At 36.4% G+C, this 19,578-nt stretch overlaps 1 protein-coding gene across 1 annotated transcript in view; it reads right to left on the bottom strand.

The window, feature by feature from the left end:
• The window catches only part of diaph1 (diaphanous related formin 1), a 103,260-nt gene that overhangs the window by 80,147 nt on the left and 3,535 nt on the right, over positions 1 to 19,578 (bottom strand). Inside the window, 1 exon segment of the mRNA XM_032554889.1 lies at positions 1,033 to 1,059. Within this exon segment, the coding sequence (XP_032410780.1) occupies positions 1,033 to 1,059 (27 nt within the window).

Raw genomic sequence — 19,578 nt, 5'->3', positions numbered from 1 at the left:
AGGTGCGTCTTCAACCACAAATGTGACCTATATCACATCTCAATCTTCCAACCTCACACACACCTGTTCATTGAACTACACCTAACCTGAAGAGGGACATTTTATGAATTGCTTATGTATTATGAACATTTATTCATGCCAATTTCCTAGATGAATACATTGCACATTAGACATTGGTCTGCTTTTTAAAGGCCCAGGGTTCCAAAGCACATTATACTACAATCAACCATTCACTCATAATGCAGTGATGGTGGTAAACTCCACTGCAGCCACAGCAGCCCTGAGGCAGACTGACAGAACCAAGGCTGCCATTCAGATGTCATCTACTGACCACCACCAGCAGGCAAAGTGGCTGAAGTCTCTTGCCAATGAAGACAACTGGCACAGAGAATGGGGATTTGAATAGGCAACGTCCAGGACAAATCTGTACCTCCTGAGCCAATGGCGCCTTCCTTCCAAAAGATGGTGGCAGCATCTAACTTTTAGGTGCTGTATACATCAACTGTACCAATTTATTTTTTAAACATGAATTAAACTTGAACAGCTTTAGTTATCAAAGTTTAGAAGTCACTCAAAAGTATTAAGACTAGAAACACTCCAAATTAAGAGTCTGAAAATGGCTAAAATCTTCAAAAGGAACACTTTTAGCAAAATGAGGTCATTGTTTTGTGTCAGACATTTTGGCACAAAACAATGACCACACAACGTAAACAACATGGGTGATGTCTAATCCTTAGGGTTAAGTCTTTGTGCTAAAATTGTGAGTATTGCCAAGACATACACTGTGTATTAAAATAACTGAAAACACACAAGAACATGAGCTCAGTAGTGTACAAGGTCTTGGCACAAAGATGTGATATAATAATTCACTAATCTTTGAAAGTATAATGAATTTCTCTAAATTATGCATATCAAGCTCATGTTCAACGCAAGACAAAACACACACTCAGTGCTAGTTACATTTAACTGGGACTCTGACAGACAGCTGGTGAGTCGAGCATAGGTGACTGTAACACACATTAGCAGACCTACCTCATCTGGAATCAGCCGTTTGAGATTCTGCAGATTGTATAAAGATTACAAGGGGGGAAATGGAACGAGAGGGTAGGAAATATCAGCCAAGATGACAGAAAAGAGGCGACAAGGAGGAGAGGGAGAAAAATAAAGAATCCATTAGACAGAAATTATGACAGGCAACAGCTCCAGGAAATTATGTAGAGTACATAAGCAATTCAGAGAAAAATCTAAAAAAATGCTATGAAAACTTTATCCAGTTATTAATTGAGGATAATTATGTTCTATATTAGTGCAAACACATTCTATGTTAAGGTACCAAATACAGTCTTGATTAACAAAAGGGAAGGAAGGAAAAATTTGACTAATATAGTTTCAAAAACAAGATGGCACATGTGAGCCACTAGATGTCAGTATGTACCAAATGTTTCTGATGGAAGATCAAAGCAATGAAAGAATGAATTACACACATCCATTTAACCTTCTCCAATTAAATTATAAAAGGAATTAGAGCACCACATAGGAAAATGTACAAGAGCACACAAAGAATGAAAAATACATTTTGAAAAGTGAGGCATATTTGCAAAAATAAATGAAAAAGCAGGCATTTTCCAACTTTTGGGTTTTGAAGGTACTGCAAATACTTTAGATATCAAGGCAGATTAGAAAATGCCCCAACAAATATGTCAGGCTGAAATAATCAGCTAGGAGAAAGTATCATACTTCTGTTTAATATTCTTACAACCAATGAGAACCTAACAGCAAAATATTACTTTACCTTTGCAAGGTTCAAATATTTCAAGGTTTTAAATTTTTTAGCTTAATTTTGTTTCATTGTCTGATATCAGTCATGTAAGATATGAGGTTTTATGAAAGTTGGAAACAAAAAACCCTGCTATGATAAGTTTGTTTCTGCAGGCTTTTTTTATTGGTCTTCACGAAAATAAAAGTTGAATAACTGGTGGGAGAAAAGTTTTAAAAAAATAATTAAAAAAACCCACTTAAAACTCCATAATTCCATACATTTCTTCTCAAATGAAAGTGGTGCTCGGATCCACACAGAATAATTTCAGCCAGACGGTAGGTATTGCACATAATTTCAGCGACTCCCACAACTTATTCCATTTTATATTAAACGAAACCTCAGCAAACTATATTATATCAGGCCGTTAAAGCTGAGGCAGTGGTGAAGAAAGAGCAGACAGATTAATTGTCTTTAACATTTCTAAGGATTTCACACAAACATAAAGTGTATTTATATAAAGAATGGAAAAATTGTAAAGTTAATTAACAATAAAATTATGCAGAATTCAACAATATGTTTCAAATTAAAATATTTTCACCAGCCAATTGCAGAGTAATAATTCAAGAAGTGAGCATCAGACAAGTGTGTCTATTAGTGTGATTGGGCTCTTCCTGCTGAGCCACAGTCAGGCAGGTGCATGCTCAAAGTTTTGGTTTCGATTTCAGCTTCCTCGCTTACCACTTGTTGATGCGCCCTTGGGCAAGGCACCGAGTGGCTATTTCCCTACCAATCTGTTCATCACCGTATGGTGCTTGTTTGAGTGTTGTCTGAGGCTCTGGTATAAAAACACAATACAAACTCACCCTATTTACACGTGAGGAAGTCTGATGATAAGACCATATTAAATATAATAATCTCAACAAGGATTATATTATTCATAGAGGCATGTTTTAGGTCTGCATGGGGGTTTAAAAACTTCAAATTTAGGTTTCAGGCAGGCTAATGTTAAGTATTAGTCATCTTTACATTTAGTACCAAGTACTAAGGAGATTAATGTAAGTCCTGCATAAGCAGGAAATCGAAAAGAGAAAGTGGGGACATTCTGTTCATAGGAAAAGGCCTCAAAAGAAAGATGTTTCTCCTCCAGCACTTGTCATTAGATAAACCCACATCATAAACGTGTGCAGAATGTGAGAAAAATCCCATACAGGTGAAAACCAGAGCTGTGGTGGCATTGTGCCCACACAACGGAAATGCACTGTCTGAACGCACTCTGTTCTTACCCTGAACAGAGTGTGTTCAGGGTAAGAACAAGATTCAAAACTACTTAGAAAAATAAACTATGAAGTTCTGCTTTTTAAGCCACAACTTAATTTATGCAGAATTGAAATCATGTTTGAGACAAGACAGCTCTTGATGTAACATCTGGTAACATAGCTTACTAGAAAAGAAGCCTTAGAATTGACAGCTATGAATTGCTTAATATTATAACTAAATGCTTAATTTAAAAAATAAAGATAATATATCTGATTTGTACACTTTTTAACTATGCTGCCAAACTTATTGTTCACTGACCAAATAAAGCATTAAAACAGTATTTCACATGCCCTGAAGATATTGTAAAAGTGCAAAAGTCAGATCACTCACAGGATAACAGCTCAGCTGCACTATATACAAATACTAAATATATTCTGCTTACATACAACAGACCAAGAGATGTACTACTATCATTGTTCTGAAAGTGTAATTTCAACTCATAAGCAAAATTAAAACACCCAAAACAAGGATGGGTTTTACATGGAGCTCATGTAAAATCATGAGCTCCATGTAAAACCAGCAACCTGAGAATAAAGTGAGCTATTAACGTTTCTCTATAGAGATGACTTCACAGAGTCTTAAATAGCCTCCTAGTCTCACACAGACATTACATAAGAAACAAAGTTTACAAACAGTGAAAACAAATACAACCTAAAGTTATTGGCCCTATTATATTTCACATATCATTTCCCGCATATAGTGTGGAATAACGCCACCATCCTCTCACTGCAGCAGTATTGCTGCTTTCACTAACTGATAGTGGCATAGAATGACTTCCTCTCTGTAGCTTTATCACTCTCCTCTTAGGCAGGGCTGTCACTTTCCCTCTGTGGGAAGTGTTCTTCCCACTGCTTCCTCCAAAGCAGAGTGGCTAGTCCTGAGATAATAGCCTTTGTCCTAAAAAATACTGGGCAATGACGACAGTCGCCTCACTGACAGTGTTCACCATCGAGGTAAGCCTGAACGATATTAAGAAAACATGTGATGTGTGAAAATATTGGGAAACTGCTCCATGGCTTCCAAACAATTAAAAAATAATATTTTTCTGCTATAGGTTGCATCATGAAAAATGTACTTTCATTTTTCAACTTTTTATATAATGTTATAATGTCATGTACAATGTGTTGTACACATACTTAAGGAGTTGCTTTGATTCATTCATGCATGTTTGATTCTCCCATGGCAACCATTAGAGGCTGCATAAAAGCCTATATTTACAGTGCAAAGCCCATTTACTAAAGGTGCAGCTTGGAGCTTCAGTCCCCAGCTGAGCACAACTCCTCCACTCAGTTCCACAAGACTAGCGGCAGCAGCAGTTAGCAAACACCTGGTAGGACTGCGCATCCGCAGCTTATCATGCAAACCAAAAGTCTCTTTTACACTTGTAAATGGTGTCAATGGAATGAATGGAGAAGCATTGTTATGGTGACATGCAGAATGAAGTGTTTCCAAAAGGGAAGGATTTACTTATAGAGACAAAGGACAATTTCAAGGCATCAGATATGGCTATGATGCATAGTTGACCGCCAGATGAACCAACTTTTTGGCAAACATTGAAAGCAACTCTTAGTCCTTTAAATATAACCTGTTGTTCCAAGAGCCCAACGGTTCAGTTCTTTCAGCTACAGATGTAGAATATGCTGAATTGCCATTGTCATTACAAATATGTGCAAAAAAAATAGAACTTTCTAAAGGCTGCTGTTATCACATTTCAATACAATAGCATTATTATTTAATCTTCCACATACTTAATACCAAAACCTCAAAGATTTTCTTGCCTAAAAGACTAAAGTCCAGAGTGTGAAGAAAAGTAGTGACTTAATTGGAACAACCTGCACCTTATTGCACCTGAAATATGTCACCCATTACAAACACAAAAAGTGGCAAAATATTTTTTAATGTTGATTGATGCATTTTTTGCTGCAAATGAAATACATGAATATACTAAATAATGTCTACTCTGTGTAACAATAAAAAGTACTTAAAACATGAAGTAAAATTGGGGCGACGAGTGTACTATGTTCTCTATGTAATTGTTCAAACTGGGTTGCCATGGTTGCATACTTGGTGTGCATAGGGAAGTACCGTAGTATTGTGACAGGCACACCCAGACACTACAGCCTCATACACATCATACCAAAGCAGGAAATGTTAAATTCTGATGCATTTAACAAACTGAAAGCATTGTCAACATAACGTACTATACAATCAGTAAAGAAAAACTGTTATCATCTCTACAGAACCCACACAAAGTGCAAACTAATGCATAAAAAAAAACCCTTTAAAACTAAACCACTAAAAAAAAATGGTACCAAAACAGAGTGAATGTGCTACCCTTACGAGGCCAAGATTACACTGATGAGTTGAGCAGCAATCCTTTAAAATCCCAATCTTTCACAGCTACATTCTGGTATTGTCCCTAAATGCCTTACAGAGCACAGATCCAGTGCTTTTCAGTAGACTCACTGTGTGAGAGATATTATGTCTGAATGCAATAACAAGTAGGGCATTTTTGCTGCATGACTGCCCATTCACCCAGGCATATTGCTAGCAATTTTGGCAACAACAAAAAAAAAAAACAAAGCAAAAAAACAACTTCTTTCTAAACCACCTACTAGAAAGTTATGAGTTTTAAATGTAAAAAAAAAACCAACAATCAGCTCTCCTGTAAGCTTTACTCTACGCACTACAATCCCAAGAACGACCAACTATTAATTTGTTTTAACTGTGGAGAGTTTTTTTTTCATTTTTCAGACATACTGGCCAAAAGAGATTGCTATGAAGTGCAATTAATAGGCAGCTATTGCCAAGATGAGCTTTCATTAGTTCTGGAAAATCCCAAGTGTGGAAAGCAAAACAATAAGCAAATTACCATTGCAGATGAAAGGTTAAAGCAGTTTTCAGAAAAAAGGTTTTGCAATACCAGTCTGGGGTTTCCAGCTTAACGCCAAAGTCCAAAAGCATGACGTTTATGTTAATGAGTGTTGCCCATAGGAGCAAGCATGCCGTTTTGTCCTGTGTGTCTCTGTGTTATCCTGTGAGGGGTTTCAACCTGTAAAGGTACTCCCCGCCTCTTGCCCGATGACTAGAGGTGCACTGACTGCAGTTTTCTGGCCAATCGCCGATTACCAACCTGTAAAAAGCCTGCTCTGCTGACTGACTTTGATTTTGGCCAATACACTTTTTTTTTTTGGTCTGGAATGTTGCTAAATGTAGCAAGAAAGTTGCTGAGTTGGCAACAGTGCTGTGACTATTGTTAACTGAAAATGTGGAGACATGGCCTGGTGGGTCAAATCTCTCTGATGGAAGAGCAGAAGAGGACAGTGATTGACTTTTAAACATTTGCAGATGTAGATAAGATCAAGGGATAAGATCACCTTCACATTCAAGTGTCAGCCGATCTTTTCAGGATCTCAGAAAATTAAGAAAATCAGTACCAATAAATCTGCTGGCCAATAAACTGTGCACTCAGACAATTGGCCACTAGAGATTTTTCCAACACCCAACACCAACCATCAGCCAAGAAACTGGAATCAGAATCCTGCTTTTCTAGAAATAACCAGAGGATTTGGCTGAGATCATTCTGACCAACATTATTTTAATATTAGTAAAATAGTGTTGGGTTAAAAAATGGCTATATAGAATAAAAACTGAAGTTCAAATATAAACTTGCTACAATTTGCGATTACATTCATTAATGTTGCTCTATGCCCAAAACAACACAAGACAACTTAGCCTAAAATGCAGCTTCTTTCCTAAATGCTGCACATTGTTTTGTTGTCACAAACATTTATGACCCCTGCTTTAAAAAAAATCTGCATTGTGTTTCCTTCAGTACATATTTACCAGAAGTAGAGCTGTACAATAGATCCAATTTTATGTGTGCAATATAACACATACAAAGGGCTGTTCTGTTTGGATACAATGTTCGGTAGGCTATAATATTTCATGAGCTATGCATTTAAACTCTGCAAGCCAATAATATATTCCAAACTCTCCTCCAGCAGGAGGATTTTTCACTGTCCTTTATATACAGATCCAAGGTAGGTCTTAGTGAACTTGAAGGGCAGTGGTTAGAACAATTATAGGGTGGAATAGAAAGAAGAGTGGGGAAAATGCAGGTTAATCACAGTGGATGTTCTCATTGCACTAGCCAACAATAACACTGCAGTTTTTCAGTTTCCTTTTATGCTACGTTTAGCACAAAACATTGATGATAGCTGCTGAGGGGACAGCAGCTCCCAGCACTGTGGCTACAGAATGCTAAATGCTCATAGGTTTTAAAGACAGAACCAAATACAGAACCAAACCTGTAATACATATTTAAATTGATGCAAATATGTAGCTCTTTGTTGTCTTTCTGGCCCCGTGAAGAAACAAAGACGTTTTTAGAGGGTTCTACAGTCAAATCTGGTACAACCTGATGGTTCAAGCCCCAACAGAAGAGGATTGAACTGATATTTATTTATCCTCTTTCTATGGTGATAGATTTCTACTCTTCTTGTCTCAAAAAAGAGGACAAACTGCACAATTAAAAACTCTAAGACATGCCACCATCAGATATCGACTTTTGAAAATCATAGATGGTAAAAAACAAAGCACCCTTCATTTCTGTGAAATGTTTTTACTGGTCTTTCTTACCAAGCACATACAATTGGTTCCCCTGTGTAGGTTCATAAATCTCTTGTTAGTCTTTCTTAATGGTGCCATTACCATTGTTTAATCCAAAGCTACAGCAAAAGGCAGCATTGGAGGAAAAAAAATGGCTATGTTGCTGAGAAATGAAGCATTACAGAAAAGTCCCTTGCTCAAAAATTAATCATAAAAAGTCTTAAGCCAAAACTGTTGAGTATTTTTTCCTATTCTAATGACTGCCTTTGAAAAGGAGATTGTTGGGTGTGCATTTCTTGGCTGATAATTTTATAGGAGAAATATTCCAGATGGATTAAGAAACTTTTTTTTCTTATTTGGGCATTGTGTAGCAATAGGTGTGGAGGAGTCAATACATTGTAGATGCAGATATAAACAATTAAGAATTGAACATCAAAAGTTGACTATTTTAAACGTATGACTTAATTTTGAGGACATCAGGTGGTGAAACTTAGAAGCAGATAATTATAGTATGAGGACATGAGTGAAAGCAGTTTTCATTTTGCAAAGGCCTGACTGGAGAGCAATTAAGTGTTGGCTAATTTGTTCCAAGTTTCATGGATTTTACAGGCCTATGTTAAATTAGTCCAACTGAACAGAGTCTCATTACAGCAGATGCTCATACCGGACACAGATGACATTGTGACCTGTAGCATTTTGGCCTATGTTAGAAGCACACATGAGGAAGTAATAAAAAAAGAAAACAGGCATATATCGTAACTAATATTGTCATCGCAATATTTACCAATATTATGTCTGTGCAAGATTTTATAAGATAGTGCCACCAAACCCAGAGGCAATAAAAATGAAACAGCTGATTATTCCTACCACCGTAAACAGGAAAACTATCAAATTAGTGATGTCAACACTTACCCCCCAACAGAAGGTAAGTAGGATTAAATTAAATTCATGTTATATAAATAATCGATTTATAAACCCATCGCAATTGTAAGTGAATCGAATTGTGAAGTTTTTAAAGATTCCAGCACCTAGCTAGTATGCATTGAAGCCTTTTCACTGGCTTACGGTAATTCCAGGACTAGCTGAAGTTGTGAAAACAATTAAGCCAAACCCCCTGAGGCTGACTTGTTCCCTGACTGCATTGCTGAACTGAGGCTAATCTAAACTTGTTCCAGCATTTAACTACGATAATACTGGTGGGTTTCCAGACCTCTACAGTTATCAAAACAAGAGTAGGGCAGATATTGTCTGTCTATTCAGCAAACACTCAAATCTTCTATTGATAGTCCTAATCAAGAACTAATTAGCAGATAGTCACTTTTTAAGTAATAGTGCACAATTAGTTTAAGATGCTCATTAATATTTAGACTATTGATCATTTTAAAAAGCAGATGACATTTCTTTTCTAGTTACTGAGGGTTTTACTGCCTACAATTTACTTTATTGTTTTATGCTCTTAAACTACGTATGTCTTATGTACCCTTTAGTGTTCCGTGTTTCACTGAAAAGCACTTTGTGTCATTTTCTTCAGCAAACAGTGCTTTCTAAATAAAATTTACTTGCTTAAATTCATGTACTTGTCCAAATGTCAAACTTCCATCGTGACCTTATCCTGACAACCTGGAGCTACACCTATTTAAGTTTAGGAAACCAATGCACTAGTTCACAGTATTACTCTATTAAATTACAATTTTGTTGCAGCTGAATCATGCTTTTTTTTCCCTTTTCTTGAAACAGTGTTGTTGGTACACAAAGCTGACAAAAGATTAGCTGTAATCACTAAAGGGAAGACAGAGAGAGAGAGACAAGGTCTGACACTGTAATCCCAACTAAGCTCCTCCTTTATGGCACGAGTAACACACAGCAGTGAGGCCAGTCATATCTGTGAGGATCAGGAGCTGTTCTGTCTAACCAGCTCTCCGCTGACTGTTCAAAATAATAGGGAGATTAAAAGTGCTTATGTTTGGGGACAGTCCTCAAACTAAGTTCCATTAGAAAACAGCTATTTGAGTAGCGCAGAAAAGTTGGAAAAAAAAAGAATCCTGCAGCTAATTTATTCTAGGTACTTAGAATTGCCATTATAATAAATTTTATTACATAACAATTTACTGCTAGTTACCTGGCTTGCTGTTATTAGAAAGTCACAATCATGACAGATGAAAGCCTAAGCCTTGAAAACTATTACAGTATTTGCTAATTATTTCTACCCACTTACTAGAAAACCATTGAAGAGTCCAACAAGCACTTTTGAGGACACAGCAAGCCTAAGCTACATCTTACAAAAACTAATCAATTCAGCAATTTTCAGTATAGCGTACTTAAAACATCAGCATTCATTAATTCATGTACATGAAGACAGTGACACAGATTCTGTGTTATACTAGTCTACTAGCATATGAGAGAGACACACTTGTTCTATATAAAGCTCAGAAATACAAAAAACTATATGATCTATTAAAAAAAAATAACCACATACACTTAGTAGCAGATTAGACTCGTCATTCAATTAAATCGCCAAGCCGAGTTACTGACACAGAATAAAGATCAGCAAAACGGCATTATGACAAGATTATAGTTACAAAGAAAATTTAGGCTTGGAGACTGCGACCTAGTGACCTTGTGTGATTGGGTGACTTCAGAGAGGAAAAGTTACTGCAGAGCATTTGGTAAAAAGATGTGTGTGAATAAGTAAAATTAAGAAATTTAATAATTTCTTATCTAATGATGCAACATAATATGCCAATTATTTTGAAAACTCTTGAGTTGATAAAACTAGACAAAAAAAACTTTCACAAGTGCAAGTAAACGAAGCTGAATAATAAATTATTTAGAATGGAAGTTAATCAAAAGCTTTGCAAGCTCAACCACAAGAAAATGAACACTTAATTGTAAAATGTGCAACTAGCAGCACAACAAATATATGTGAAACTAACATCAGACCCCAAACTGAGATCATACAGTAACAAAGACCCTGATCTAGATTCAACCATCAGAGACCTTTAAAGCTTCCAGACCTTCAGAATAGAAAGTCATAGAAGGGTCATTATAATTACTGGCCTTCTGGTACCTATTTACACAATTGATGGAAAAAAGAATGAGAAAGATAAGAGTGAGTGAGAAATAATGAGTACAAATAAGGAAGCATCCTGTTTGCCATTTTTGCACAACTTCCTGTCACAACCCTCTGAATTTGAGAAATATAACTGTGTTCGACAGGAACCCATCAGTACATGTTAATACGAGATGAGGAAAAACAAACAATTTGTTTTTTAAAAAGTCAAAAATACTGGGCACCAAATCTGCATGACTGTCAGCTCAAACAACTCTCCGTTTGCAAGACAAACAAAGTCAGACAGAAAGAGAAACTTCTGTTTTCTCCAGAGGCTCACTGCACGCGAAAGCACATGTAAGCACAGCAACGAGCTACAAGAAGCAGACTTGTACCGGAAGATGTGAAAATAAGGGTGACACAGCTGCACTTTGCGACAAGAGGAAGGGAAAGAAGTGATTGGGCATCAAATGGCCCACCAACAATAGTGAGGAACAGACTGTATAATGGAGAAGCTCACTACCTGGGTTAGAACCAAACCACACATTAACTTGTTATTTCACGTATTCCCAATGGAAAAGCAAAAACTTCCTGTTACTAAGGAAAGCTTAGACAAAGCACACAAACAAATCAAATGTTGATAGATTCACAAAAGTACAGGCCATTTACTTCTTGTTAGTACCAGCTGGATGAAGACAGTTTAGCTATTTGAAATAACTGCAGATTTCCAGCAATTATTTTTCTTTGGTAATTATATTTATTTTAAATTTGGATACTTGGCTTTGATTGCTGGTTTCTGGTAATATATTTATATATATATATTTTTTTTTTAAATCTCACTAGTCAGACAGAATTACTAATGACAAATGGCAAGCCATCATTAAACGTCTAGGGCTAATTTATGGCAACGCATAATGAAAAATGTTGGATTTGAACTTGAACTGTCTCTAATTGACTGGTTAATCATTTATTGTGCATTCAGCAACATCTACTAGGGCTTTCTGAAGCGTGGCCACATTGAAATGGTCTGTACTTTTATAGCGCCTTGTCTAGTCCAGAGGACCCCAAAGCGCTTCACACTACATTCAGTCTTTCACCCACACATTCAGCACGCTGTAGTCACCAACTCGCCATTGAGGCAACCTGACAGAGGCGAGCAGGCAAGGCGGGCGAAAGGAATATGAGTTGTTGACCAGGAATGTCAACAATTGTTTGTTTCTGACAATGTGAAATATCTTAATGTGTGAAAAAGCTTACTGTAGCACAGGGTGCTGGTCAGTTACACGTTGTAATGTTTGACCTCCACAGTGACAGTGTAGACTAACCCAAACTTTTGAACATTCACTGGGGTGAACTTAATCTATTCTTAGTAAGGTATTTAAAAGGTGTAGTGGCTCCGCATTCCAACTTCCACCTGCCTGCAAAAAGAACTTTGTTATAAACGCACAGAATGGCATACCATGTCATCTGAGGTATGCAGATAAAACAGCAAATATTTGACTGTAGCAGAATCATTGCATTAATCCATTGTTCAGCTAAGGTGTCTATTATGCAGTTACTGGAGTTCAGACGAGCCATTAGCATAACTATGTGACATGTAACACACAAATCACATCCCTAATCCACCCATAAAACTGTAGTTTAATTTTAAAACAAAAAATAAATTCTCCCTTTCTTCAGGTCAGGTTTAACCAGGATATTTTAGCTTTGCATAGCATTGAGATTCTCCATGATGACGAGTTTTGCTAAATTTACCACTGATCCTCTTTACAGGGATGCTGTTAATGTGAAGAAGTGGATGGTCAGTTTTTATTCCAAATTAGATCTTTTATTAAAGTTAGAAATCATTGTTTAAATAAGACTGAGATTTTAATTTGAGCTCTGCAAAGTTTTATAATTTCTAACAAGACTAGGGCAGCAGCTAATGATTATTTTAGGAATCGATTATGCTATTGATATTGTCGATTAACCGGATGAAAGAGTTGGCATGTTCAGATGTTTCAGTTAATCTTGCGAGTTCATGTTATATGATATCATAAATGCATATGACTCCTCAATTTTTAACTAGTAAATCAAACATTGTGTGGCAACACTTTATTTGACTGGGTTGTGAATTAGACTGTCATGACACTGTCATAAACATGACATAACACCTGTCATGAACATGAGTAAGTCTTCATGAATATTTATGAGTGTTGTCATAAAGTGTCATTCGGTAAATCATGACACTTAATACAAAGTTGACATTATTCAAAATGTCATCGTTATGACAACTTGACATTAACCAAGAAATCATTATCTGACATAAATTTGTTATAAAAGTATTACTGATTAAACTTGAGCTTTAATAACATAAAGCTACATAATTTTTAAAGTTTAATCAGTAATACTTTATAATAAATTTATGTCAGATCATGATTTCTTGGTAAATGTCAAGTTGTCATAAAGACATTTTGAATAATGTCAACTTTGTATCAAAAGTGTCATGATTTACCAAATGACACTTTATAACAACAGTCATAAATATTCATTAAGACTTACTCATGCTCATGACAGGTGTTATGCCATGTTTATGACAGTGTCATGACAGTCTTATTCACAGCCCATCAAAGTGTTACCCATTGTGTTCCGTAAAATGCAATAGCATAGCTTCCCTTTAGTACAAGCTTGATCATTTATAGCAAACAATGCATTTGCAAGTAAAAAAAAAAAAAAAAAAAAAAAAGCTCAGCTCTTTCTGCTTGTAGGGCTAAGTTGTTGACAAATTTTTCAATTAATAATTGGATAACAAAAGTTTTTATTTTCTTTTGTTTGTTTTTTTTTTTACAAAATTTGAACCAGACAAAACTATGCGACTTGATTTCTAGGTAGAATATATTTAGACAAAGAGGGATTTTCAAATGCAATTGTATACATTTCATGTACAGTTTTGGCTTAATTACTGCTCTGACTGTGTTCTTTCAACAAATGGGATGTTTTATAGGCTGTACATTTCAGTTAATGTTTATTCAGTGACTAAATTAGCTAACAGTTACTTCAATAATGTATTAATCTTGATTAATTGAAAAAAAATATTTGCTATAGTGTACACTTGCTACAGCAATATCAACTGGAGGGAACTCCATGCACTTGGATCTCTACAAAGGAGCAACAAGGAGCTCCAGCTGTCAAATGAAAGCCAACTGGATTACAGAACATTGCTTTATTTGAATTTTTAAGCCGTCAGCGACTTTCTCCCATGAAGCATGGGATTTAGAAATATTGGCAACCTGGTGAGAGACACTGACAGGAGGTACAAATGCTTAGAATGTAGAAAATACATCAATTCTGCAGTAATGCCAACACACTACCAATTACTAAAGTTTTCAAGAACAGTTCACCAAATCGTCATATGTTGTCTTCATTTAAAAAACACTTTAATATGCTGCATGTTAATTTTTAATTTCCACACAGGGTAGTGTCCACTCATGAATAATGAATGACTGTTCGTGGTATAAAAGCTTGTTAGGTTATAAAATCAACGTTAACGCTGATGCAATATGTAGTGGCTTGTGAGACCTTTTTCACACCCTTATAACCTTTTTAACACCATGACCCAAAACACCACTAACTGTTTTGGCAGAAAGAAAAATTCAGATGAGAAAATAAAAAATAAATGGCTCAACGCATCTATTATATATAGTCTGCAACTCAAGTTGTGATGAATGTGCTTCAATCTTGGCCAGAAATACATTGCTGTCAAAATGAGCTCATGGGTGATTCTTTTTTTTTTCTCATTCAACCCAGTAATTATACTTCAAAAAATAGCTCTGATCATCTCTTTAGTGCAGCTCTCCTAAAACTGTTTTAGTCTAGTTTTGCTCTTTAGAGAACCACCACAGTCTAACCCAAGCAGCCCCTCCTATTAACAGTCTACTCAACACTCTAGTTTCATATTGGCAAGACATTTATTCACTGTAGAGCATGCTCCTGTTACACCAAGATGCACCAAACAGTTGCAGGTCTGTTGCAGCATGTGGGTTTGTGTTGTTCAAAAGGAGTCGGTACGTTTAAAAAAAGATGCCAAGGAGAATCAGAGAACAAGTACATATTTACCTATTCCACTCGACTCTGAGCACTCGAGGCAGATTTAAGAGGGACTGAGAAGTCGTGACCTAGCCTGCTTATTTGTGCCACTACAGAAGGATAAGCATTTGCTGAGGTGGTTCCCCCAGGAAGTAATCACACTGATGCATAAAGTCACAGTCAGGGAGAAGATGTCACGCTCGAAAGATGATGCACTTTGCAATAACGCTGATGCTTACTGATTAAAAGCACTTCAAACTCATATCAAGCTACAGCTATTTGTGTACTCTAGAAAAAATACATTTAAAAACATTTGCAAAAGGGTGCAACATCCCATTACTTTGAAGATGTGTGGTTTTAGAGAGCAACAGTCCTTGAGTGGAAAAATGCTCATAGATTGCACGTTATCAACTCCAGCCAGAGATTAGTGAAAAACTCCCATTATTATGTCGAAAGATGAATATAAAACATCTAAAGCCATGTTTATACACCAGAATGGACATAAACACAGAAAACAGCCACAACAGACCCATCATTTCCAATATTTAGTCTATGCTTCATGCTTTTACAGCATATAGTACGGTGCAGTAGAACCCCTTGCCTGGTTTACCACTCTCTGTAGTATCCATATACAGTAACTGATACTAACTTTTCTACATGCATTTTGTAGTAAAACTCCAAATAGCCAAACTGGTACAGTGATGCATAAACACTAGCTGATTAGTTAGATTTACATCCTGTGAGTGTGTAAAATGCATCTGTAGCCACAGACAGTACACATGTACAGTACTTCCTCATTCACAGAGTAAGTTAAAATTCATAACATCAGTTAAAGACATCTGATTAATTCGTGGAGACAGCAGATTGCATGTATGACTTTTGATCACAACAGCATGTTGTTCAGTTATAAATTGGTTTTCTACATTACACAACATTTGGTTCTGTAACTTAGCGTTTGATTGCTTTAAAAACAGTGTTTTTCAATTTCAGTCCTTACGGACCACTGCCCTGCATGATTTAGATGTTTCCCTTCTTCGACACACCTGGTTTGAATAACTGGGTGATTAGCAGGGTTTATGCAGCACTTGATGGCTGTAGAGGATATCATGCAACCATTTAAATTAGTAGACATTTAAAATATGCAAGGCAGTGGTCCCTGAGGACTGTAACTGGGAAACACTGCTTTAGAACATATTAAAACATCCTCGCAGTTATACCTGCATGCTTTTCTCTTAATTAGGCTACTTGCTGCTTATTAGTCGGAGTGGAAACATGTCTCTGTTAAATCTATAAAATCTGACAAGTGGTCTGCCATACAATGGTTTCTCCATCCCTGCAACATAATTGATCGCCTTCATGTTCTACCATCTGCTGCGGAAAAAGTCAGCTTCCTGCTCTGTTTTAAACCGTTCATTGGACAGTTCCTTTTGCTCATTAGCATCAGATGAATATCTCGACTTCATGTTTACTTGGAAACTACTTAGCACATTTTAATAATTCAGAACTTTTTCTAAATTATTATACAACTACTTCTATTACTCTTAAAATTATCATCTGCAGATATTGCTGCTATTAACTGTATGTTCTTCTCACAGACATTACACCTGGACCAGTGTTTCTGTGCTGTATTCTCTACATAACTGAACAACTGGAGTTACTTTTAAAAAGTCCAGGATAAAAAGTATGGCTAAATTTGTAAAAAGTACTTTAAACTGATGAACATTTTAAAACCAGTAGTAACTCACAGTTCAGGTATATTGCAAATCCCACCTGACATAACACACAGGAGCTGAATGGTAACAACTGACCAAAATTATTTACAGCCCAACACACACACACACAAACACAAAAAAAAAAAACACCCAATGACTGTAGCTGACACTATCAGAGCGCCCACACGAGCCAGTCATCAAAATATCACAACCATTTTCAGTGACAAGTTCTTAGAATGAGTTATTTAAAGCACATCATGTTTTCTTGCAGAAACAAGCACAACAGGTTACATTTTTAGGCGTAAATACATCCAACACAATATGACAGGTGTTCATTAAACAAATGGTTTGTACAGTATTTTGAGAAATAAATAGTTTATTAGTCAATTAAAAATTAGAGTAATCTGTATTAAACAGTGTAAGGGAACCCTAAATTTATGGACAAATAAAACATACAATTTCTAAGTGTCATTTATTTAAAGAAATGGGTAAATGTTTGTTGCCATGCCAAAAACCAAAACCTTCCTATAATTACAGTACAGCTTTTTGAAGATTTTCTCTGCTATTTGATCATTTTGGTGATGGGCTCCAAATCTCTGAGGTTGGAATGCCTCCATCACTCTTATCTGCAGATTTTTGATAAGAAATATGGGCGCGGCAGTGGCTTAGGGGTAAATCGCAACCCAGGTATAGAGGCCTTACTCCTCAACATGGCCGTCACAGGTTTTAGTCCTGGCCTAATGACTTTTGTCGCATGTCTTCCCTCTCTCTTGTAACCCACTTTCCTGTCTGGCAACTGTCATATAAAGGCCACTAGAGCCAATAAAACCTTAGAAATGAAAAAAAAATAGGGACCAACTTTGCCACCCTTAAATGGAATCTTAGCTTCCGATCAAGACAGACATCTTGTTAAAGTTTTTAAAATTACTTGAAATCTGCTGGTGTACAAAGAATTTTGAGTTCAATCCCTAATGGACTTGATACACGGAACAAAAGTGACAGTTTTCCGCTATTCTGGGTGAACCCAAGAAACAGGACGTAACAGTAGCAAAAACTTAACAAAAGCGATAAAAGTTGAACAGAAGTTGAACATTTCAAAACTTCTTCCCAACAAACGGAAAGCAACAGCAGTGATAAAGGTTGAACATTTTGATACTCTTTTGTTGCATCGCTTGCCTGCGTGTGCACGTGTATGAGCTCAAAATTTCACAGGCACAAATTTCGCTGGTCGCTTGGCTGGAGGAGGGAAGGCAATTGTCACCTCATCACACAAGTTCCATAGAAACTGAATGGAGAGAAAGCAATGTTGCTTGCCGTGTGTCAAGCACACAACTATTACAAATCTGCAATAAAAATGGACAGAGACTGGAGCAGCAGCGTTAATTATAACAGGAAAAAGAAAAGTCATCTGACTTCAAGTAACTATGCAGTTGTTAAACAACTCTTTCATCTGCAAACACGTAGAAATTCAGCCTAGGAATGTTCAGACATAATCAGGCTGTCTTTCTTTCACTGTCACTGCGCTTTCTCCCAGCTAACAAACACTTTGAAGAATGCTGACTACTTTAAATACATTCTGCACGTTACCAACCCCTAAGAAAAGCCATAGTTGTCAAATGTAAACACTTCTGCTGTTTTGTTGTTTTACATTTGTGTAAAACAACAAGAGATACACTTACACCTCATTATGTCGCACAAGACACTAAATCTGCAGGGAAAACTATGCTGGACACTGGAAAAACAAAGACTCTAGGCCAAAATCTGGGATCTAGAATTCACCTTGTATCCCAAACAACTGTCCAAGGCAGTGATCCCTGGCTAATCCCCACTTTGTCTGCCTACTGGCTTGAGCCAGAAGGCATGTTTACATCAACAGCATTTATGTATGCTGACCTTCTGTTTCTCTGGACCTGATATAGATGGGACTTTAGGGAGCTTCGCTTTCGGTTTCGAACCAAATACCTGACACATGTAGATATGGAGGAAGATGCATATCACTCCTATCAAGCACATCTTCAAGTTCTAGAGAAGAATTTGTTGTTTTTTTTCTGTGTCAGCTTCAGTTATTATCTTTAATGTCAGATATCGGTTGATAAGCTCTGCTGTACCTGAGCTAATGAGCATATAAAAAAGACCAAGCTGTCATAAAATAATGTAACTGATTATTTGTGACATTTTTGGCTAAAATTGACTAGTGAGTGACAGACTGATTCAGTGACAAAACATATTAGTTATCTGGTTATGGAACCTAATCATTTTTGATTAGGTTTCCATGTAATAAGTTGTATAGACAAAACACACACATAGGTGTGACACATTGCTCTTCCATTTACTGGTTTCAACTGAATGAGGTGAAGAATTATGATAAAATCAGAGCAGTCAGTAGAACAGGAAAAACAGCTGAGTGTTGATGTCACACTGTAAAACAAGTTCATCTCAGGTCTATACAACTACAAGGTGCAATAAAAAGACAACTCCATTGGGTTTAACATCTTGGAGCCAATTTATAAACATGCATAGTCAAGCTAAGTAACAGATCTGCTGTCTTTCTTGGGAAGGCATGGAGAAGAGAATTTATTTACTGATCAAGAAACTGCTGACTTGAAAGAATCATCTCATTAGTGTGACCTACATTATCAAAGGTCAGGACAACAGGACAACACCATACGTTCAACACCCATATTGAGAAATTGGTTCAGTAAAGGTCTTTTGCCCAAATACTCTCAACATTATATTTGTTGAGAGGGGTTGTCTTTTTTCATGAAATGATCATTTTACTAGTAAATTTAAAAAATAATCTCAACAATAATTGGTATTTAAATATTTTTATTAAATTGTAGCTAAAAAAGATGTAGACACACCACCAAAAAATCTGACATTTTATTTAGTTTCCTCAATAATTTTATTTTAACCCCCCTTATTTTGAAGTTTTTAAATCTGATTTTGGCCCCTACACAAGCCAGGTGGGAGAAATTATTGATTAACAAACATCAAAACTTGATTTTCCTGATGTAATTCATGACCTAATTATGTGGAATGCAAAAGGTGGAACTCAGAAGCACATG

Source organism: Xiphophorus hellerii, chromosome 23 (genome assembly GCF_003331165.1).
Source record: "Xiphophorus hellerii strain 12219 chromosome 23, Xiphophorus_hellerii-4.1, whole genome shotgun sequence".
Classification (NCBI taxonomy): Eukaryota; Metazoa; Chordata; class Actinopteri; order Cyprinodontiformes; family Poeciliidae; genus Xiphophorus; species Xiphophorus hellerii.
The sequence above is the reverse complement of the archived record's forward strand: the minus strand, read 5'-3'. Positions and strand labels throughout refer to the sequence as shown.